The sequence below is a fragment of the Dunckerocampus dactyliophorus genome, chromosome 14 (assembly GCF_027744805.1).
Source record: "Dunckerocampus dactyliophorus isolate RoL2022-P2 chromosome 14, RoL_Ddac_1.1, whole genome shotgun sequence".
NCBI classification, from domain to species: Eukaryota; Metazoa; Chordata; class Actinopteri; order Syngnathiformes; family Syngnathidae; genus Dunckerocampus; species Dunckerocampus dactyliophorus.
The window spans coordinates 8,161,180-8,185,750 of NC_072832.1; the positions used below are offsets into that span (position 1 = coordinate 8,161,180).

Genomic DNA, 24,571 nt, shown 5'->3' on the forward strand with positions numbered 1-24,571 from the left:
TATGAAAGACCAATCAGTAAAGGTAAACACTATGGTCGTTCTTTTACTACAACCAAAAGATGATTTATCAAAGAGTGCAAGCAAACATGGTCTCTCTGAGTTGAGCCAAGAGAGATTAAAACCACAGAGGCCGTGCAGCAATACTGACAATCTCCTCGGAGATGGCAAAGGCCTTCCGCAGCTGCAGGCACAGCTGCCGATGGAGTGACCCGACAAGCAAACCCGAGCGGAGACAAAACCGCAATCATAAACGCCTCTTACTGTGTCTTTGGCAGTGAAAAATGACAGGAAAATGTTCCTGAAATGGACAAATTAAATTCCTCATCCATAAAATTGTGGTATTTTTTTTCTCTCGCGTGTTAACTTACAACACATCAGTGAAACCCAGAGGAAGATGGAAACTGGCTAAGATTTCGTAACACCGATGTGAGTTTTGAAAATGGGCTTCAAAATGAATATTTTATGTAGACATCAGGTTGGATGCAGAGGGCCAAGCAGTTGGTTGTTTCTTTACAAAGACGAACAGTATGTACAGTAGGTATTTTCAACATGGCTTCTAACATAAGACATATAAAATAAGACAACCCTGAATATAAGACAATTCAGAATATATGACTAGAATTTTGTTGTGTGAAACAGTGCAATGACAATCAAAGCCTATTTCATTCTATTCTATTCTATTCTAAGACGATCCTGAATATACAAAGACCCCTCTTCCTTAAGCCCGTTTTTTGGAAAACCATTTTCTTTTCAGACAAAATTAAATATGTTTTCATTATCAGTTAAAACAATGGTCGCCAACCCGTTGATCGAGGTCGAGCAGTCAATCTTTGGGACTTGCCTGGTCAATCGGAGTTATAAATTCCCTAATTATACGTCCATATTTAACGCAGTGTTCAGGGCAGGTTTCATGATTTGTACCCCAAGGCACCTTGCGGGACAGCTAAGGGTCTTTCTTAGAACCACCCGGGCAACTGCTGTTGAAATGCATATGTATGTCTGTGTTGGTGACAAGAAAAGATATCAGACATTCTACCAATGTCAAATCGGTCAGCTGGATGAAAATCTGCACTGTGTGTTAACAAAGCCCACCAAACGTTCCATTGCGTTTGACTGTCTGACTGGAGCGGCTGTGATGAGGCGCTCCAGCGAATTTAAGTCACATACAGTCCTAGCCCTCCGCTATAATCGCAAAAATATTATGTAAAATGTAGGCAGGTCACATCCCCTCTCGGAGAGTGACCAACAGACACGCATTTTGACGACTGAACACACCTGTACGGACCCAAATAATAACCGGTAGATTTCATATTTCTTAGCTGCTTTACAGCAGGTCTCCGTGTTGCAGTTGCATCTTGTCAAGTCACGAGTGTGTGGTGTGCGAGTGACAGGAGGAAAAGCTCTGACTCGTTTGGGGAGAAGTTATTTAGCGCCACCTGTTGATTTGCACGTGCATATCTCAAGACCCTGCATATAAGGCAACCTTTTCTGACTTTGTTTCTGTGTATCCAGGTGAAGACGGTAGTTGATATTTAGTTCATTGTGTTGCTCGTATTTTAATGAACAGCCAGACATGTTCGTTGCCTTAACCAGGGACCATCTGTGTTGGCGTCACAAAAAAAGTGCTGAGTATACCATAGTATGAATAATGGAAAATAACTGTCTTCTGGTGGCTGCTCTGATTGATCTGTAGCAGGAGAAACAGGTGGTGGGAAGGGTGAAATGGATCCTTCAGAATGCCGTTGTGACATGTTATGAGCAATCAGTGTTCATTGAGAGGATGCAATGCAAGCGTCCCAGTCCACTGGGTGCTCCTGCGATTCCGCACACGCTTTTTGGTGTGTGTGGCCTTTTATCAAAAATCCACTTGGGTGGCTACATTTAATCGCCATCAGTCACAATCGGTCGGCCAACATCGTTTTGTCAAACAAGTCAATAAAGGCACTCTCCAGTGAGGATGATAACATCTCATCAACCAGCTGACAAAAGACATGAAAGGAGCTCGGAGCTGATTTCTGTTCTGCTTGGCTTCAACGCACCAAGAAGCATCTTGGTGCAGCGCCCATTGCCGTCTGTTGATAAGGAGATGTTTGGAAAAAGCAACAAAACCAGGGAGGTGATTGATGCGGGTGACAGAGATCAGACCGCTGAGGCATGCTGGGACGTCACGCTGCTCCAGTTATACCCCGCAACAGCAGCAGGTGCTCGAAAACAGCGCACGCTATCATCACCGGCCCTTTGTCGGGATGGACGTTGTATTTGTGCAAAGGGTAAACAATACAAGTGGCGTGGCATGCCGTGCTGTGCTTTGCCCACCTGCATGCAGGTGTGCACAGTGAGGTCTATTAAGCTATCGTGCAGTCTGATCTGTATCGCCTGTGTGCTTGGCTCATGTGGGTGCACGCAACTGTGACCTGAAAGTAAAGGAGTGCATTCAAGCACGCAGTCGAATGTTTTCCTGAGAAGGACGGCTGCTGCAGACGTGAAGTGAAAGAATCATTTGAACAGACATAAGAGGTTTCTCCTGTACCTCAACAAAATCAGCAGATATCTTTAGATTTCTTTATCATAACACACTAGTTTCAAAATCAAGACCTGGGAAGTGGGAATAATGTGCGCCAATAACGCACTTCACCTTTTTCCTTCGAAAGGTATTTGTTCTTTAATTTTGACAGAAAAATTGTACTGCACGCACTTCTTCTTCTCAACTTCAGTGTTATCTAACCACGCAGCAGAACACTCAGAGCATTTTTGTTATTAAATAGTTAAATACTTCCGAATACTTGAAAGTCTGCTTATCACCTTGGCATTCTCACTTCACTTCTCATTTTAAAAGCAGTCATTCATCAATGTGTTAGTAAAAATATAATGACCTCATGCCTAGGTTCCCATGGTGGGGTACGTGAATAAAATGAAAAACGGCTTTAGCGCCAAACAGTGAGATGTGCGTAATACGCTCGAACGCCTCATGTGGACAGCCACTGGTGTTCTTACATGGTGCTGTGACTATTTAGCGCGTTTCTTAGCCGTATCGTTTGTTTGTTGAGATGCACTGACTGTTAGAAAGCCCCCAATTTTGCATTTGTAAGTAAATTTATGGTTCCACTTGGGCTGGCCGATAAACTCATATCCCAAAATATTTAGGTTGAATGTCGATACACGATATATATAAAGCAAGTTTTGACTAAATCAAAGCCAAATATGCGTGTCAAGTTGTTTTATTAAAATAAATACTTAACGTGAGGATGCTTTTTTGACATTTTAAAGCTTCAAGCAAGATTCACATACAGTTAAAAAAAAGCCTCTAAAATAAAGGCCGTTTTTTTTAAAATAAATATAGAAAAAGTAAAATATAATTTTTTTTATAACAAACCATTAGCTAAAGTATGCTCAAATCCTCAGCTAATAACAAAAGAAGAAAATATGGGCACTCGTACGCCACGATGTGACTCCCCCTTCACATGCTGTATGTGTGCGGGTTTTCGCCGAGTACTCGGGCTTCCTCACACATCCCAGAAATATGCATTTTAGATGAATTAGAGACACTAAATTGTCCACAGGTGCGAATGGTTGTTTGTCTATGGGTCCAGTGTGTACCCCACCTCTCAGTCAGCCAGGATAGTTTCCAGCTCCCCTGTGACCCTAATGAGTACAAGCGGTATAGAAAATGGATGGATGGAGCAGCAAGGCCCTTTCTCAGGTCCAATATCGATGAACTGTAACCTCATCGTGGAGACCAGCTCCATCTTTTGTCCATTTTCAGTCCTTGCATAATTAGTTTAGTAAGAGTTTAATTCAGAGCGCCATCATATGACAGACTAGTGTTACCTTTTCATAGCGCGTCTCCATGCAGAGGAAAATGACGTATGCCGTTGCACAAGCCAGACATCCCTCCAGGTAAGACTGTCCACTGATTTTTTCGGCCTCCACATAGTACGAATTCAGGGTCTTCACCGTTTCCTCCAGCAAGTTCCGTTCGATCTGATTGCAGGCACATAGCATGTACTGAGCTAACTTGGAAAAACAAAGCTGCCACTTTATTCCCTCAGCATGATTCATGTTAATCATTTGCAGTTTAAATGGAATTCTTGTATCGGACTTTCCAAATAACACTTTTTCCTGTAAATGCAAGATGTGCAGCATGTGTGTCTGTTTGCTCACCCTGTTGTCGAGCTCTGAGGGAAACTTGGTCTGGAAGCGGCAGACGGTTCCTTCGCTGTAGTCTCTCTGGATGAACACTTTCATCACCAGGGACGCGCTGCGCCTCATCTCCTGGAGGCTGTGGAACTGTACACAACAAGACAAAAGCGGTATCAACAAACACGCTCGAGGCCAAGTTAAACCTTGTTGCCTGTCCGCTGTGAGATGCGGTGACAAACGCGGGAAGCATCGTCAGCACGTTTGCGCTCTCGCTGAATCCGTTTACAAGCACTTGGCCCAATTGGAGTACCAGCTACGCCTCCTCAGAGCACTTTGAGTGGTTTAAGCGCAAACATTCCTCTGAGACCGTGTAGTGCTTTAGAAAACTCACTCTCCTGTTGACCTAAATGGCTGTCCTCTCGAAAATGGCAATTGGGTTAATATTTCTACAAAAAAATAATGCTTTCTAAAACAGGGGCTTCAAACTTGTGGCCCGCAGGCCATTTGCAGCCCACCGAGAAATATTTTGTGGCCTCCTAGAAAGAGTTGTATAACATGAGGTTCAGAGGCACTCACAGGGGCAAACACTGCACTCACACTGAGCTTGTCACACAGCGACATGAACTTGGCGGCGGGGGGTCACTAGACCGAAATCTACCTACAAAAATGAGAGCACAACATGGAACAAGTAAACAAAAATAGGGAAACGTCTACTATGAGGAATAACAGCAAATATGCTCACTCTAAACATGCGACTTTTTACAAAACAAGTACCACAAAGCATGCTGGGAGCCCAGCCTCACCCCCCCCCCCCCGACCCCCAGGTGCATTAAGTTTGAGACCCCTGTTCTAAAAGATGTTGGAATGTGTCTTTTGGGAATTTGTTGTCTGACGTTGTGCCTAAAATGTAATGAATTCGGAATTACATTTTTAATACTAGTATTGTATTAACCCGAATATAAGACTGTATTTATTTATTTATTTTTTTAGAAAAAAGTCTGAAAAAGACGTGGCGTGTCGAGATTTATACATGTAAACCAACGGGTTTACAAACGACTTCACTCACACACGCCGGTGACCGGAAGAAAAGTGTCTCAAAAGTTGTTAGCAAGTTAGCAAACAACAGAGGGAAGTTATAAAGCTAATGCTAAGCTAATGGTGATCCCTGGAGGAGAGCCATCATGCAACTGTCCAGCAGCTAAGAAATACTGTATATTATTAATAATCTACCAGTTATTTCACGGATGAAAACATGGTTTTGCTTGAAAAAAATTGTCTTATATTCGGGTCAATAGGATATACATTCCAAGATACAGCATGTATGGTCAGAGTTGAGTTAGCCATTTAAAGGCAAAGGCAAGTTTTGTGACGTATAAACTCTCTGCTGTCATTTCTCCATAATCAGGCCGAGTACACTGCAGCTTTTCATCTCTGTACAGTAAGCGCTGTTTCACTGACAACCAGGAATAGCATGCACACCTCTATTTTTGTCTGCTAACAGCCCAAAACTCACAGTCGCAGCCACTCCATTGCTCTGTCTGCCTGTTTTTTTTTCCCTCCACCGCAGCCTGTCGCCTCCCGCTCATCATAATGAACAAGTTGCTCTATTAATAGAAGCAATTAACAACAACACAGAGGAAAACAAGCGCATCATTTATCGCAGCGACAAGACGCAAGCCAAGAGTCAAGTTCATTCAGTGCTGCACCGCTCTTTAACGGACATTCGTGTCTGATGTTTGGACAAATAAATCAAAGGAAGGGCAGTTTATTCAAGCTCAATGCATTCTTCCTGATCTACTCTGACACCGTACTGTGTGCGTATGAAAGAAGGTTTACTAGTTTAACTTGAATGGTTTAACCTCGACGCAATAAAAAGTCACATTTGCTGATGGAAGGAAGTGTTGCATAATTTCACTTTTCCAAATGATTCAACAAATCCTTTCAACAAAGTCTCATTTCTTGTGTCCATTTCGCATTAATATTAATACAGTCATTTGCGCCACTGAAATGCTATCTTGTCAACGCAAATAATTAGTTAAAATTTGCACTTACATCACTTGTAATTTTTTTTAAAGTGCATTGTATTTAATTGGTATTATTTATTAGTAGTATTATTGTTTTTTATATCATTATTTATTAGTATTACAATCAATTTTGTATCATCATTATTATTATTATTATTATTATTATTATTCAAATTATTTATTTTAATTATGAAAAAGCAAAACAATTTTCAAGGCGCCATTATGATGCGAGATTGGCCGATATCGGCCGATACCGATCATATGGATTAACTGTAAATTTTTTATGTTTGTTTATGACGAGTGCTGTTGGCCTGGGGCGCCATATAGGAGGGAAAAGTTTGGACAATTCCAAGTTCCCTTGGAATCGAAGTAGGTAACTATTAAAAAAATAAAAAGTGGAGCTCCAATGTGACTTTTTTTTTTCCCCACAGGACCTCGAATTCCTGGCTGCACTCCTGCTATTTGCTATATGATCTAAAAAAAGGAATCATAAAATCACCCTATTTTAGACTAAAACATATTTTACTAATTTTTTCAAGAAAACATATACAGTCGTCCCTCGAGTATCGCTATTTTCAGAAATGTGTTAGTTAATGATCGCTGTTTCTGACTATGGTCTATTATTAGCCAAAAGCTATTGAAATGCAAGTAATATGTAGCATTCTGGCCACTAGTTAGCAGTAATGTTACAATGATGAGACATCCATCCGTATTACATTACCCTACCTACTGTACCTTGAACTCAATGTAGCCAGCCATAAATGCAGAGTGAAAAAAGGTTCTCCTCCCGTTCCGTGTAGAAGCGGGAAGTTTGTGGGTTCTAACGTAAAATAAAATACATTTGAGGCTAACTGATTATTTCGCTAGCTTGTTAGCTAGCAGCCATCTAGGAGCCCCTGTAGCGTAATAGTGGTGCAATCCAGTGTAAACAATGGATAACAGGAGTGTAATGGTGACTATAGGGGTGTTACTTCATGTCTACAGGGCTCTAATAATGTTAAAAAACGCATTTAGAAAGTCCGACACAAGTTTTCTATGCCCTAATTATGAAAATGTTCCATGTACTACAATTGAATCCTATATGCCTGAAATTCATTCATTGCGCTCGGGTCTGTAACCATTTAGCCGCTATAAACGAGGGACGACTGTAAACGTAGAGGATGAGACGCCTGCTTTAAGGAGACTTTCGATGTGAGAGTACAGCTCTTCAGTGCTTCCACCGCGGGGTATTTTTTGTGGCATGTGTTGCAGGATGCAAACTTTACCTCAGTTTCACAAATGGCACACGGCAGACATGTTTGTTTCGGTTTGCTGCCGCACGCTTGTGAAGTGTGAAAAAAGGGGGAGCGGGACGCTACCTAAGGAATTATTGATCGGCATATACTTTTCCACAAAAATTGCCCGATACTGATCGGCGGCCGATCAATTGGCGCATCCCTCGTATCGATGTATTCGGGCTAGAGCTGTCCTGTCTGGTCTTTCGAGCATGCAATGAGGAAGCCCACCACGACGAGTACATCTATACAACACCTGCATGCAGAGTAGACCTGCCTGGATGATGTATGCAACTAATCCCTGTCTTCCCCAGTTAAGTCATTATTATGATAACTGAGGTGACCAAGCCTTTTAGCCTGAACGTGACATCACCAAGGACACATGCGGGAAGGGCAGGACGTTCATTGGCCTAAAGCACTGGTGACACTCACTACAGCTGCACAACATACAGTAGTGACGTCTCATGTATGCAAATGTACTCTACTGCACCATACCTACATTTACTTAGCTACATAAGAGGCAAAATATGATTATATATTATAAACATACCTCTCTGATATATATTGGCAGAATCTTTGTCATTAGAGTGTGCAGGTGTACCCACTGTTTGTGTGTGTGTGCGGTCAGCATACAGTATGCTGTACAGTATAGTGCCAGCTACTCTCGTAACAGCATCGATATAACAATGCCGACTGGATTAACTAACATATGATAGCAATGAGTTTTCACATGCTGAGACCGAGACCGCCCCTGTCCATGGTGCTGATAGTCCCCCTTCATCAGCGCCCTTAATTAGATGCGCTAAAGCACTGTCAACAAACCAGCATGGTTGCAAATAGAAAAAGGGATGCCATTCTACAGTAGCAAACACTCCAAAAGCACATTCCGTCATCATAATTCCAACATGCAGCAGTACCAACAGGACAAGTCTTACTTTTGTCAGCCTGGCTCAGAGACACACTAAAAAAGACACACACTAAGAAGAAGAAGGGGCACGTTTCACCTCTGTCGCCATGTTGCTGCTGTGGATGTGGAATGTGTCCCGCGTGGAGGATGACACGCGTCTGCTCGTGTTGTCGGTAGCGCAGCTCACGCAGCCTGGCGGGGAAGACAGCAGGCACGAGCGTGTGCGCTGACGTGAGCATGCGCGTGTTGGCGTGTGTGTGTGTGTGTGTGTGTGTGTGTGTGTGCGTGTGTTAAGGTTTTAGTTTTCATTCAACTATTTTATTCAACTTGCAATAAATGAAGGTTATGTTATTGTTCTTATTATGACTGTCATAGAAGCATCTCTCTATCTATTGCAATAATGACATAGTATTGTTAGAAGATCATAGCACTTCCATTTAGATTGCGGCAGTGTTGGCCGATGTTGTGCTGTTCACAACCCCTCGGGGGGCGGGGGGGCATATTTGCATGCTACCTGATGATATACTGTGATGTATAAACCAGTGTTAAAGTAGTGTCGTCATTAGAAGTCCAATTGACAATTTGTGTTATTATTTAAATGAATATTATTGATATTTTGTTATATTATTATGACGTTATATATCATTATTATTATATCATTATTACTTTGTTTAGTCACTTCTGTTCTTTGTTAACATACGGCACCACTTTGATAAATCACACCCCAAAAAAAGCAACATTTGACAGCAAAATTCCCCGTTTCCACTAGAAATGCTATTAAAAAATGAGAATAATAAATTTCGCAATAGGAGAAGTAAATTCTCCAGGCAAACCAAACCAAACCACATAAAATGCCAGGAAAAAACCTCCAAATCAAATTCATTAAAAACAAATCAAATAAAATTCAAAAATATTTGACGCTTTAATGATTATTATTTGCTAGTTAGGTTTTTCAGTTTTAGTGTTCTTTATGGTCCAGCTGCATTGGCAGCATGAAGAAGTTGTATTTGCATGATGAACTCTACCTACTGGATATGTATGTACTGCATGTATATGATAGCACTTCATCTCCAAGGCAGGAATGGCATTCATCTTAGGCATTTACTTGCTTTTAATTCATTAAAAATGTCTATTTTATTGCATTTGTGGAGGGACGAGCCACCCGCTGTTGCTGGCTGGATTGCTTTTTATTCATTTGAAAGGAAGCTTGTTTTAAAGTTCACGCTTTGCTTGAAGGCGCGCTGCTGCTTCTGCTGCAAAGTGGTGATGCAGGGGTGGCGGTGCACAAGCCCCCACATACGCTGTTTACTGTGCCATTAGGAAGTGCTCACATTAAACTTTCATGTGCGCAGACCCACTTTGATGCACCATTTGGACTTTGTTGAAAGCTACAGCACCGTATTGATTATTTACCAGATTGACTGCACTAATAAATCAGTTTTTACTGCATTATATTGCTAATACTAGTGGAATCTCTTTCTTGATGCTATTTTTGGGGCAAACTCTATTTTCCTGCACTTGTTTAACATCATGACTCACAACAGCAACTGAAATTAGCTGTTCTCTCTCTATCTGCATTTCCCTTCCCACCCGCCCCCCCCGAGGGTGTGCTTAGATCACATTCCTGGCAAAGATAAAGCGCACACACACACACACACACACACACACGTGTGTGTGTCCACAAATACACTGCAGTGGCCAACTGGTGAATGAATGAATACAGATCACAACAAGATAGAGGAGCTTAGAATTGTGCAGCCGTAAAATAACTTGCCAGCATCCTGCGGCTCGCTTCACATTGCTAGAAAGGATGCAAGCGTGCACGTGCTATATTCCTCTGAGGGGAGCGAGTGTTCGGTTTTAAGCCTTCCATTGCATACACAACCTTATTTTTACCTCCTGTTGTCGCAGAATCTTTTTTTTTATTGACATAAAACTTGATATTCTCAGGTTATTTTTGTGAAAGGTAAATATTCTCACAGTTTTGACATATTTATAGTTGGTTACTTGTTGGCCAAAGACCGTGTAGTTTGGGTTTTGGGGCTGTTTTGGCTCATTTTGAGAATGTAATGCAACCATGTTCCAGCCCCACCGGTGTGTCTGAATGTGCAGTTCAGCAGAAAAGAACAACTTTGCTTCAGCCTTAAATTATTATAATGGTTATGCACACACATACACAGACAGCCCAGGGTACGTAATACACTATATTAAAAGAATCTTGGCTTCCTCGTCACTCCAAACTGACACTTACTATTAGACCAGTGTGCTGGGAAACCATGAAAAAACATTCAACTCTTTCTTGCAGTACTTTCTCAAGGTTTTGTGGTAAATTGTCAAAGTACACACATCATCCCTGTGTGGTTTCACAAGCATTAAACAGGACATTTCGTAAACGCTATATTTGGGCGGAACTGGACTATTTTCCAGAAACATAAGCAGGGCTGGGTCTGTGCCACATGCCAAAATGATGCACGCCAATAAAATGGTGGACATGTTGGATATATTGCGACAAAAGTGCCTAATTTTTGTTCTTTTTGTTGCTTGTTTTAATATTATGGAGGTTATGATTAGCATTTCAAGCTTTTTCAGATAATACAAAAAAAAATCTTTTTGCTAATTGTACTTTTTGCACAATGTACTTATAAATTCATTTAAAAACAAGCAGTGGCGTGATTTCACGTTTATTAAAAAAAGGCTTCAATCGATGCGACAGACACTAAGAATGTGTGGATCTGCAATTAACGGTATTAGCTGTCTTCTTTCTGATTGCAGAAACTGCTGCTTGTATCACAATAGTAGGCATCCTTCTGTCTCGATGGCCTGGGCAGAGTGTATGGAGCTGCGCTGCCCATTCGATCCCTCTCAGCTGGGTCCAAAGGTACATTAAGCGTTGCAATTTGGCGAAGGTTTTGGCTGCAGGAGCAAGGTGGGTGAAGTGGCTTGCCCCAGGGATGCAACGACAGTGACTAAGTGGAGGGAGCGAGGATGGAACCGCCATCCTTCTGGTTTCGGGACGACCTGCTTTACATATGATTGCACCAACACACACAAATACGCTCTAGTGATCGCATTTCATTTGTTGCTGACAGTTCAACCTCGTCTGAGGTTTGCGCTGCTTCAGAATGTCGCAGTACACGCTGGAATTCACGTTTCCCCTCAATGAACCGCAGCTTCCAGGTGCCCGCAGAACTCATGGAGCACCAGACCACACAATTATCTTGGTGCTCACTTGTTTTGCCAGCTATTTAGATAACAATGGTTGTGTGTCGAGTCATTTGTCAGTGGCTAGTAAATCTATACAGGTGTGCACTAACTACTGCAAAGCAGTGATTCCTAACTGGTGGGTTGCGATGTCTTTGCCTTTGCAAAAAAAGCACTTTTGTTCTGAATGGGATTTTTTATGCAGTGAGGTGTCGTCTATTAATACTCCTTGCTCTGTAGTCCTTGTGATGGTCTACTTAAGACGAGACACGGACAAGATGTACAGTATGTTTGAGTTGAGCGTCACGTGCTGTGTGTTTGCAAGTCTACTGGGCCGTGTGCCACATCAGACTTTTCCTATTGACTTAACCACAAGTTGTGGTTTTGCCTCACGGACAAATACATACATTCTGACAGCGGAGCACACCGAGGGGCGTCCCAGCATGACAGGAAATGAGAGCTCGCACAAACCCACCCAAAACAACATATTAACTTGGAAACGTTCAAAGCTAATAAACATCAGTCGGACTCCTCCGCGGTGAAGTTCCACTTTGAACGCTCAAACATCCTGCACAAGTACAAGCTGGATGATTGGCTGTCTGCTCCTGCCTTTCAAAACATACATCAATTCCCTCGCCGTCTTCCGCAGGAATGCTGATTTGTCCTTCCTGCTGGCATGTCAAATGTGAGTTGGACATTATTGGATTTTGAAACCGGCAGATTTTCTTATATTCTATGTGTGGAAATAGGATTTTGACTGCGTTTGTCAAAGCAGCTTCACTAAATGAGTTCATCATTGGGACCCAACCAGACTGCATAATAAGTACAGACACGCTTTATCTGTGTGGAACAGACACATACGCACGCGGAATATGCATGGAATATTGCATTATTCTGTACATTACCACTTGGATAACTACGGAATATTAATTATTTTTTTTAAATAAAGTGATCAAATAGGAATGAATAGTGGCGTAAAGACAATAATAATAATAATAATAATAATAATAATAATAATAATACAATATATATACTACTACTACTACTAATAATAATAATAATAATAATATAATAGTATTATTCTATTAATATATTAATATAATAGTATTATTATATATTATTATTATTAATAATAATAATAATATAATAATATTATAATAGTATTACTATATATTATTATTATTAATAATAATATTAATAATATAATAATATTATATTAATATATTAATATAATAGTATTATTATATATTATTATTATTATTATCACATTATTATTGTACTTATAATTATTCATAGAATTGTTATTATTGCTATTATTTCCTATCATTATTAATCTATGAAAGTGTTGTTACAAATACAATACATCATTTTGCAAAGACATTTTGGACAATTGTTTGGGAAGAGTATTCTATTCTATTGCAACATGACAAAGCATGGTACTTAGAACGCTTCGATGAGGTACAGCTGGATAAAACAAAAAGATATTTCTACAAAAACAAGGAGACAGAGTTCAACATCGGTGACCTCTGACCTCACAAATGTTCTTTTGGATGGACAAAAATCCCCACAGACACGATACAAAAACTTGTTAAGTGTCCCATAAGAAACCATAAGAAAATTCCATATTTAGCTCCACTTTCCCTTCCTGCAGTCATGACCAGGCACCGGAACTCACTCACTTTTCATTTGATGCATTTTTCACAGCTTACAAATGCGGACAGCCGTTCAAGTGTTTGATGAGCACATTTGAAAAGCGATCAGGTAAGCGTCGAGCTGCAGGCAAGCAACAAAGAGGTGGGGGTTGGTCCGAATAGAAGCGAGCCGTAGCTCTTGCATATTAATCAAGTCTTACTATAGAGCACCAGCTTCACAGAGCTGGTGGAAATGAAGCGCTAGTGATCAAATAGCATATTGACCCATGTTTATCGTGGTTAATTGGTTCCATACCGGGCCGTGATAAGTGAATTTCCACAATGCAGGATTCCATATCCATATATGGAATATTTTTGTAGTTTACGACCTTCTAAATAGCGTTTTTAACAATATTAGAACCCTCTAAACATGCAATAACACCCCTAGAACACCTTTTATAAACCAATACAGTAGAAATAAGACAGAAAATAAGCCATTTAAGACATAACAGACTCACACGGTAATATTTGGAGAGTCACACCATGTACTTCCTGCAGTGGCTATTGTTTCGTCATTGTAACGTTACGAACATCTTGTGCCCAGTGTAGAATACTACAAATCAACTACATGCATTTGTATCTTCCGCATGCCTTATATTTGTATTTTTGTTAATTCGGCCATTTTTATTATGCTTAATTTCGGCCAGAAATACAAAAAATACGTTTGCTCAATATACGCATTTAAAAAAAAATTAATAATAGGTCCTAATCAACCATGAAACGGTGCTGATTTATTAATTCATATATTTTGAAAAACTGCGACAGAGTGAAGTCGCGGAATTCAAAGTGCAAAGTCGCGAGGGACGACCGTATTCCAAAAAAACCTTCTCATATATTCAGGGTCGTCTTATGTAAGCGTCAATAGGCTATACTATGACAGGAAGTGCAACTTTAATATCCCGTGTTTGACTTCTTTTCGGCAGTTAAGAAGTCGTAGTACGCGTTCGTCATGCTTCATGAAAGGGTAAGCAATCTCACTTGGCTTTTTACACTTGCATGACTGCTACTTTCAACATTGTGCAAATGTTTGTGAGCAGTTTGACCCTGGAACTGATTCATTCTATTTGTATGAGTTGCTATGGGAAAATGTAATTCAAAATTCAAACAAACACCATTCCTTCCTGATGCTTGAATGGGCTACCAGTGAAATGTCAGTCAAAAACAATGAACAATTTGTTACACAGTGTTCCCTCCTTTATCGCGGGGGATAGGTTCCCAAAATAGCCCGCAATAAGTGAAATCCGCGAGGTAGCCAACTATATTTTGTACAATTATTACATATGTTTTAAGGCGCTCACCACACACTTTATACACTTTTCTCAGACAGGCGTTAAAATTTTACCACATTTCTCACTCTCACTCTCAAAGTTCAGATTTCCTTCGAATTTTCAATTTACCAGATTGGACACAAGAAATACAGTGACTCCCGCATATTCACTCCTGATTGTGGCTTTAGGCTGTGGTGTTTTGTATCCTTCTTAAAACATATTCCTCCTCCTCGTCTTCCATGAACCGAAGATTAATTTACAGTATTACAGTATTACAGTATTCCCTAACTTCTGCCTTCATTCAGCATGTACGATCATACAACAGGAAACAAGCAGTCCTGCACAAGGAGATTGTCAGAACGCAGAACACAATGGGCGGGTTCTCCCTTAGCCAGTCAGGACTGTTGTGGCTCTATACTGAGATGAAGTGGACAGTCTGGACACATCTTCAACTCTCCCATGAGTATACAACACCCTCTACTGGTAACAGTAGTAAGTACAATAACAGACACATGCAACAGAGCACCAATAGATCCCTCTAATACACCACAAGGGTGCAGAACATAATGCGCGTTCATACGATGTTAAAAAAAAGGGCGAAACCCGCAAAAGAGCAAATCCGCGAAAGATGTACCGCAATGTAGCGAGCGAGCACTTTAATTGACAAGCTATGCAGAAGAGCGAGACATATGCACACATGCATACATGATGAACAAACACACTGCCCACTGAAGTGAGCATTTATCCAGCTGTAAAGATGCAACCCATGCAAAAAACACATCAATACAATTGAATGACACATCTGGAGTGACACGCTGGAATCAAAACAAATCTTCCTTTGGTACGTTGCAGATCAAGGCGGCGATATTTAGCTGGATTTAGCTCCACTGAGGGAATTGCAAGGAAACAGGGGAAAAAAAGGGGGGCGGGGGGTGTTATGTGAACAGACAAAACACAAAAAAGGATGTGATTTCTCCGCATGTAATCCCTGGGGGGAAACATTATTGCTAATTTAGAGTCAAGGACGATAAAAACACCACAACTGAAATTCGCCTGTGAGCTGGGAATGAACTCCAAGAAGCAGTGACATTATGCAAATGGTGAGGCAATAAATAGATTAGATAAGGAGTGAACATGGCAGTGATCTCAATTTATTTGTCAGGAATTGGGCCCACTTGTGCTGCAGTGCTGCATCACCGGGGTGCAGTATCTTATGATGTTTCGATGTTTTGATGCACCTGACTCCAACGGTTCAATTCATTATCTCGTTATATCACTCTAAAACACCTGTTATAGCATAAATTGGTGTTTTTCTGTCAGTTTTCATTCCTTTCTATCCTGTGTAGCCACTGATAAAGTGAGGGGATGAGGATGATGTTGATATTTAACTCAACTCATGCCTCCATGGTGCACATTTATCCACACACTGTTGTTAGAGAATGCTAATGCTGGTCCAGTTTTATTCCTTAAGCGTTGCAAAATGATGAGCGCACAGTTCAGTAAAGCCCACAGGCTCGGGTCTCTTTTTGTCCTCAAAGTTAATGCTGACGTGACGATCAGGAGTTATTTATTTTATCCTCGGACTTTATCCAGAAAGTAGCTCAAAGGAGTTGACACGTCTCAGGCCCTGCAGGTTTGAAAAAAGCCCCCAGTGTACTGAAGAACAGAACTTAGTCTGCTTGTTTATGTGCTGTATTCAGTATGTCTGCTTTGTTGCCATGGTTTTTCCCATATTCACACTTGCTGTTACCATTTTTCTCCAAAAGAAATACAATTTCCATTCCAAAAACTTGAGTAATGAAGGGATTTGTTTCCTCTTTTCCCACACAATGTGTGCGTAACTAAGTTTTACCCTTAAGCTGTACATCCATCCATTTTCATTGCCGCTTATCCTCATTAGTCTCGCGGGTATGCTGGAGCCTATCCCAGCTGACTTCGGGCGAGAGGCGGGGTACACCCGGGACTGGTCGGCAGCCAATGGCAGGGCACATATAGACAAATCATTCACGCGCACATTCATACCTATGGACAATTTATGCATACGAGTTCAGGACGACCAGGTAGCTCTTTATTTGGCAAGAGCCAATTATGAGCTATAAAAAAGCCGCATTTAAACTCGTATTGGTACTTATATTGTATATTTCTTAGCTACTTTTTGATTAAGTTGCTGTGTGATGAATTTTGCGTTCTTTGAAAGATGACACCGTAAGACTGTTATATTGAGTAATGACCTCCTGGCAAAATGAGACACAAAACACCCAAAATGTTTTAAGATCATGTTTTTGATATCAATGAAATGACAACTGCTAGATTGCAATAAAAAAAGAATACCATATTTCTTAGATGTTCAACAGTTGCCTCATTGATCACCGTTATCTTCAAATATGAATCATAACTTTCCTCTGTAACATCCTTTGACAAAATTTTCCCCGTGGGACTCTGGCGTGTGTGTGAGTGAGTGACGGGAAGAAAAGCTCGGATTCACTCGGGGTCATCTGGTCCCATCTGGTTTGCATATACTGTGTATAATGTAGAATAGAAAATACCTGGTCTTCTCATGCGGTTACATTCACTGCTAAAAGTCCACCAGATGGTACATTTTGTTCAGTGAAAACTTTTTTGTCAGGTTTTTTTCTATTCACCTGCCTTAAAGGACAGCCAGATCAACAATGGCTTCAGCTCAACAATCTGTGTTCCTTTTTTTTTTTTTTTTTTTAAACTAACGCCAACTAGGTGAAAATGGATATCGGAGCAGTGCAGAGCAACTGCTACACATGGTCACCAGTTTTCCATCCTTATTCGATGAACATGATGCATACCTGTCTTCATGTGCACACACAGCGCCATTCACATCATGTATATTAAAATTCCCCAGAGTGAGACCTCTGGAGTTATGAGGATCTTGTGTCCTGTCAATCTTTGCAAGCAAGGAGAGGACATTAATGCTACATCAGCAGTATTAATTAAAGTAATAACACTCTGCTGGCCTATAATCGTTTTATGAGTTATATTTAGTCCAGTATTAAACATGAAAAGTTGACTTGTCAGAGATTTTATGAGCTTTCAGGGATTTTGTCTATCGGTGATACTGACAACATCACATTGCTGCTCTGCTGAGCCGTTATGTGGATATTAGAATACCACGAGATGGATTCTCCCAACGGAGAAAGGAAAAATGACCCTGTCAAGACAAGAAGGCAGAGTGGAACAAAATTCTCCCCTTCAAAGTTTGGGCTGAACATCGTGCACCTATTTCATCAAAAATTCAGCCAGACGTTTCACTGGCTGCAAACAGCTTTTTTTTTTCCAGTGGAATCAAGCCTTTTCGGCACATTTTGTGAAGGTGAGAGGTGACTGGCTCACCATCTCTGTTCTAGTTCTTCCCAAAGGGATTTAACAGGCTTGTTTACGACGGAGTATGAGGGCCGCATGAGAAAAACAAAAAAATAATCGGAGATTTCAAGAATAAAGTCGTAAATTGATGAGAATAAAATCAGAAATTTACGAGAATAAAGTCGCAATATTAGGTGTCGTCGTGTCAGAGGGAAAATAGAGCGTAGCTCTTCAGGAAGGGAGGAAACCTTCCCCTCGCTTCAGGCAAGCTTTTATTTAGAACGTGGTAGCAAAACAGAGCAGTTGAGCACAAACAGATTAGCATGTCTCGCCCTTGTCACTGCACTTCACTCCTTAGCCCGCCCCCACATCCCTTTTCACAGCTGTCTCAGGCAATGCCTGTAACATAAGGTTACGGGTTTTTCCCTCATAAATGTACAACTTTATTCTCGTAAATCTACGACTTTATTCTCGAAATCTCAGATTTTTTTTTTTCGACCCTAAAACGGCGTTGTGCATATCTACATCTGGAATGTCTTGGCCAGAACAATAATTATGATTTAATGGGGTCAAGGGATATAACCCGATGTCTGATTGATTAAACTGTTGGTGTCTTAAGGCTTTTGTCCACATAGAGTATGTTTAGCGTATTGATATCTGCGGCAGAAGCCCTCACTGGTGGAGCGGCCAGAAAAATGAAGATAAAGCCAGCCAGCTTCCTGCCTTCAGATGGTACAGCAGATGGCGGTGTCCTGAGGGTCTGCGCTGCAGCCAGTAATCCAACCCTCCATCAAGTATAGCGCTCTCATCCCCCATCACTCACACGAGTGATGTGTACATGCTGGAGCAGTGTATTTTATATAAATGGTGCATGAGTGTGCATCTTAAAGAACAAAGAAGGCACCTATGTGGTGTTTTTCGCCATCGCAAGGTCAAACACCTACATCTACAGCGCCCTCTACTGGATATGAGTTCATCCTATCACAGAACAAACATTTAGACCATTATGGATTGAGTGTTTTGTGGAAGAAATGTTTTATTTGGCGAGATTCTTAATGTGAAGATTATTGTGGGATCTGTATCTGTTTTTGCTGATCTTGGCAAAAGTCAGAAGTAATGTGAGAATGAAAAGAATCCAGTTGGATGGTCTTGCTTTGTATGACAACCATCTGTTACAATCACATCATTTTCTTAACCCATGACACAGATGGTTGACGGTGATAAGGGAACAAAAACCATTAACGTTGTAGTGGCTCACCGCAGATTTGCAATTTAGCATTCATGGCTCTACAAATTTGCTGATTTTTGGTCACAAATTTTCTTTCTATCAAAATAGGCTGTCTTTTTCCCACCGAAAACACATCTCATTTACCACGAGCCGATAATAATTTATAAATACGGTAATTGATCACGCTTAATTGGTTCCAACTAATAACCCGACCGTGATAAGTGAATTTCCGTGAAGTTGGATTCCTTATTTATAAATCAAATATTTTCATAGTTGGAGCATAGAAAACCTGCTTACAACCTTCTAAATAAGATTTTTAAACATTAGAGCCCTCTAGACATGAAATAACATCCCTATAGTCACCTTTACGATTGTATTACCTGATATAGTAGACACAGCGTTTGTGAATGCATCTTCTGATTGCCTTTTATTTGTATTTTAGGTCATTTTTATGCTTAAAAATGCTTAATTTAGACAAACAATATGCAACATTTGCTTAAATATGCATATTTTGGGCTAATAATATGGCACTTTCAACCAGGATAATTTATTAATTCATATAGTTTTGAAAAAACACGAGGTACGACTTTATGCTTCACTGATCATAGTTTTTTGTCAAGTGATGACTTTTTCACTTTGTTCACTGGGCCTTGAATGCACCATAGTTGTGTGCTGTGAGACGTAAACGTTTATTTGGCTCCGGAAGCACCATCTTTGGCAGTGTCACTCACACACGCTAGTAAGTGGAGAGACGCAGTCACAACAGAGACCCACTGGAAAAGAACTCGTGTCTCAAAGAGTGTAAGCAAGATAGCAAACACCAGAAGAGGTGCGTTATGATGCCACATGTTTAATGGTGATCAATGAAGCAGAGTCAACAAGCAATTGTCGAGCAGCTAATCTGTAAATCTAAAAACATGATTCAGATTTAAAAAAAAACCAATTTGTCTTTTTCCAAAAAGGGGCCTTTTAAAAAAGAGCTGTCCTCTTATCTTCTGGGTTGTCTTATACTGTAGCTGGGTCAATACCACACTTAATAAAGTCGTTTAAAGGTGTCAGGAATTGGAGCAGCGGGTTGTTTGCATGAACATCCAACAGCCGACTAGTTTCACATAAAGACTGCACCATCTTACCCTGGCAAGACAACCACAGGGAGTAAATGAGACTGAGGAAATAGCAGCAACACATGAATGACTTAGAAGTTATTTCATGATAAAACTGAACATTTTCGATACATCTCTTGTATTGAGCCTCGTTAGATGTGCATAGCAACAGCGCAGTGCAGCGTAGATGTTTTTCTGAGCGGTCTTTTTATTCAGATCCCTCCACCTGTCGTGTGCCAGCACATGCCAGCACATTAGTCTGCCCACCAAGCTACACAGGGTTACCGCAGACCAAATCAGAGAACTTCTTGGCTCTTCAATCGGCTATTTTCCGAAGTCAGGGAGCGAGACCAGCTTATTTTTAGAGCCTACCTGGGTCCTGCACTCAGGAAATTGCACCTTCTCCTATTCTCTGACTCAAAAGGAACATGAGCTCTCAGAGTCTCATAGCAAATATCCCTTCACCTTCCCAGCAGCGATGGAGACAAACTAGCACACAGGAGAAAAGGTGTAATACCACAGTGCATGGGCGCAATAATACGAGCTATGAGTGTCAACGTGGGAGAAAAGTAGGACAACGGACATCAAATGTGGGTAGGGTCGGCTGCGGGGTCCATGACCATTACCTCTTGGAAGCATCAACCCCAGACAGTCTCAGCACTTGAGTGGGAGCATGAACAGCTTATTGAATGAGCTTCTGCAGATATGCGTCAGCCTCTGCCAAGATTCTCTTCTCTTCCAGCAGCAACATTCAATCCTCACTGATGAAACGTTCCAGAAACCTAAGCATGTGTCTGCCTTTTTGACAACTGCAAAACAAACAATGACCCAACTTTCCACACTGCAATCTGTGGATTGCTCCTTTAGATCCATGCTTTTTGTGTAGCTATGAACATCCATCCATGCATGTTCATGGCGACACACAAAGCCATCTGTGTGGTGTGTCAGCAGCTGGTACACGAATGAAGGAGACATTTTTGGGGCGATTGGTACTGACACCTGGTAAAATGAGACATGAACAGAGTGACAGCTGATGAGGAAAAGATGGAGCGAGGGGACAGATTGAGAGTTATTCAACAGCAGCTGACGGAAAAAGAATTTAATGACAAATAATGATTGAAAGACAGCGCCTACATTTTTTTAAGAGATGGAGGAAGTTGGATTGTGCGAATGAACCGTTACCCTGGAGCAGAACAGTAGCTCTTGGACTGAAATCCCCACCACCAAGGGTCACTGCAGTAAGTTAAGTCCGTCATGTCATTTTTAAGTGCAAAAAAATGTGTCATCAACTGCACTGAACACATCAGTTGGATAGCAAACATCAATTTAGGACATTTGTCTCACACCTCCGGTTCTCGACAAAAATGTTCCGGTTCTTGTACACCGTATCGGTTCTCGTACAACATTGCACATAACAAACTGTTGTATGTTGATGGCATTGCTTGTTTATTCAGCCATCTTGGACTGAACACTCAACACCGAATTGCTGCTTCGTTTACACTAGGGATGTCCCGATTCACAGTTTTTGGTTTCCGATTCCGATCAGATTTTTTTTAATAGTCTTGCCGATTCGATAAATAATAAACTCTTGTTACAAACATGAATTTGTGGAATTGAATATGTTCATGGAAATAGCTCTTCAAAGCACTACAAATAATGCCGCCAAAGTATTGCTGAATTAATTTTTTATTACACAGCATGACCAACAATATTGTTTGCCTTTTGTAACAAACCTGTGTGAGTCAGCTCCCTAATCCAATAAAAGATCAAATCGGAAAAAATGGGCATGCCAAATACTTTCAGCGAAGGACTAATCATTTGACATGGTCATAGATCAATTTGTGGTGTGATTTGGGGGACCATGGCCTCGTGGTTAGCATGTTGGCCAGGAGATCTGGAAAGGAGATCTTTAAATCCCCCGTCGGACATGTTCTCCTTGGGTGCGTGCGTGTAAACCCGGTTTTCTCCGGGTTTACTCCCACATTCCAAGGTTAGGTTAATTGGAGGCTCGAAATTGTCCATACTGTAGGTGTGAATGTGAGTGTGAATGTTTGTCTATATGTGCCCTGTGATTGGTTGGCGACCAGTCCAGTACCCCGCCTCTCGCCCCAAGTCAGCTGGGATAGGCTCCAGCACCTCCGGGCTCCGCGACCCTAATGAGGATAAGTGGCATAGAAAATGAACGGATGGATTTGGGGCGCCAGTCTTGGTTCTGTCTGCCCCTGGTTCTGGGGCCGGTGGCTCTCTGTTGGTGGAGGCCCATGCTGGCTCTGTGGGGCGGTGCTTGCTGGGTGGTAGGAAGCCGTCCCTCCCTCACATTCTCAGTGTCCATTACACATGCGCACACATACTATATAGGCACGTATACGTACACGCATGCATATAGACATGCATACACACATATAGTATATAGTATGTGCGCGCATGTGTGTATGCGCGCACATACTATATAGGCACGTATACATACACGCAGACATGCATGCACAAATGCGCGCGCATACATATGCACACATACACACCTACAGAGATACCTGTACACGCTCGCAGTACATACAGTACATACTTCCTCACATAACTCACTTTATTTAGCTATGGAATGGTCATGTTGTTATTTTTATTGAAATGATGGTGATGTTGGCAATACGATTGTCAATCTAATTATTATTATTGTTAATATTTTCATGATTACTATTACCACTAATAAGTATAACTGTCTCAATATAGTACAAGTATTATCACTGTGGCCATCATTTTGTTACTATTATGGACTTCATGGCTGTCGTAGACATTTGCTAATGTAGTTGTTGTTGTCTCGCTCTGTGTTGTCCCCACACTGTCCCCCTTTGTCTCCTTTTCTCTTCTTTTCTATCCCCTTCTTCTCCAGTCCGGCCGCTCCAAATTTGCATCACAAACAAACATTTAATCAAGTTAAATACACACTACAACACACGAGAGGAGTGTTAGACTTTTCCCCGCTAGAACAAATCTGTTTAGCTTGTAAGGGCATCTACTGTAGATCAACAATACTGTTTGCCCCATTGGCTGGGCAGGACAAGGGGGGGAAAGAAGTACATAACCTTGGGTGTAAGACTTTTGGGGCGGGTGAAACAAGAGGCTGACCAGTGAGCTCGTTTGGATCATCTGTCGGGGACGTCGACAGGAGGCGGAACAGATGGACAGAAACCCATGGGGGTCAGCGATGTAGGTGTGACGCCTTTGGAGGTCTACAGAAAAGCTGCTAATGTGTAAATGGGTTGGAGTTAAAAAAAAAAAAAAAGTCCAAAAGACTGAAAGCGTGCCGTTGAAGAGGAGAACTGGAGGGTCCTTCTAGTGCTGATGGAGAGACTCTTGGCTCATGTTCTTAATGCCAACTCAACACAAAAGCTTCTTGTCGAAAGACCTTTCAACCTCGCCAAGGATCATCTGAACAAGGCAATAATGTTTCAGCTTCTCCTTGTTACTCTATTTACACCTGTGGAAAATTGGTTGGGTTGCTTCTGAGGGTCCTGCAGCCTGCCAAACACATACCTGTCTAATGACTGTGATATGTGAGTGGGAGCGCCCACCCTCTGCACACTGCGCCTCATTGATGAATGCAGGAAAGATTTTTCCTCTGACTAGGCACGGAGCAGCCAGGCGCTCTTCGCTTCACAATTTTCGTCTGTGCGGTAGACATTGAGAACGCGAGAAGGAGGAGAGAGTTATGCTTTTTCTCATTCCCAAGCTCGTCCAAAAGTAGCAAAGGTGTATGGTGACCTATCTGGAAGGAGACACATGAAATGGTCTGGAAGGCAACGGTGTCGCTGCCAATGTCAGACTCTGCTTCTTTCGCCAACACGGTGAAAAGCGCCATTGTACTTCACAATTCAGTTACTTTTCTTTTGTACTTCATTTAGTGGTGTGGTCTGGAGGCTCACAAACTTACAAAAACAGTAGTCGAGCATAACATTTTAGCTTTATATAGGGCACTATAGTACATTTTAGAGAATTTCTATGTATTATATTTTGTTATTTTTAAATATATATTTATACAATATGTATCATATTTTTGTACATTATTTATAAATGTATTATACAGCGTTTTCATTAATATCATTACCTTTTCTCGCTGTGTGTAGTGTTAATTTCAGCTTATAATATAAACATATGTATAATAATAATAATACGCTGTCGCTGTGTGTTGAGTCGTCGCTGAGTACGTCGAGTCTCAAATGCTAGAGAGGACATACTGGTGCTCTGCAGGTGTTTTTTATTGTCATTTGTACAGGGGTACCCTGGCATACAAGTGTCCCAACTAACAATTGGTTTTTAAATGCGAGCCAACTCTCGGCTGATTATTTTGCTTTGAACTGTGAGCCAAAATTTGGGTTACGAGCTACTAGTACCCGGCAGGCATAGCCGA

At 41.2% G+C, this 24,571-nt stretch overlaps 1 protein-coding gene across 4 annotated transcripts in view; it reads right to left on the reverse strand.

Moving 5' to 3' along the window:
- Positions 1-8,571, reverse strand: part of golga7bb (golgin A7 family, member Bb) — a 33,467-nt gene extending 24,896 nt beyond the window's left edge. For 3 of the 4 annotated variants that reach the window (XR_008573725.1, XR_008573724.1, XM_054799351.1), the window contains exons 1-3: positions 8,443-8,571; positions 4,162-4,287; positions 3,829-3,981 (exon numbers count right to left, since the gene is read on the reverse strand). Coding sequence is in view for 2 of the 4 variants with exons in the window: in XM_054799351.1 (XP_054655326.1) it covers positions 3,829-3,981; positions 4,162-4,287; positions 8,443-8,454 (291 nt within the window). In the remaining 2 variants the exon portion in view is untranslated. The other variant, XM_054799353.1, reaches the window with a different exon arrangement.
- Positions 8,572-24,571: the final 16,000 nt, after the last annotated feature.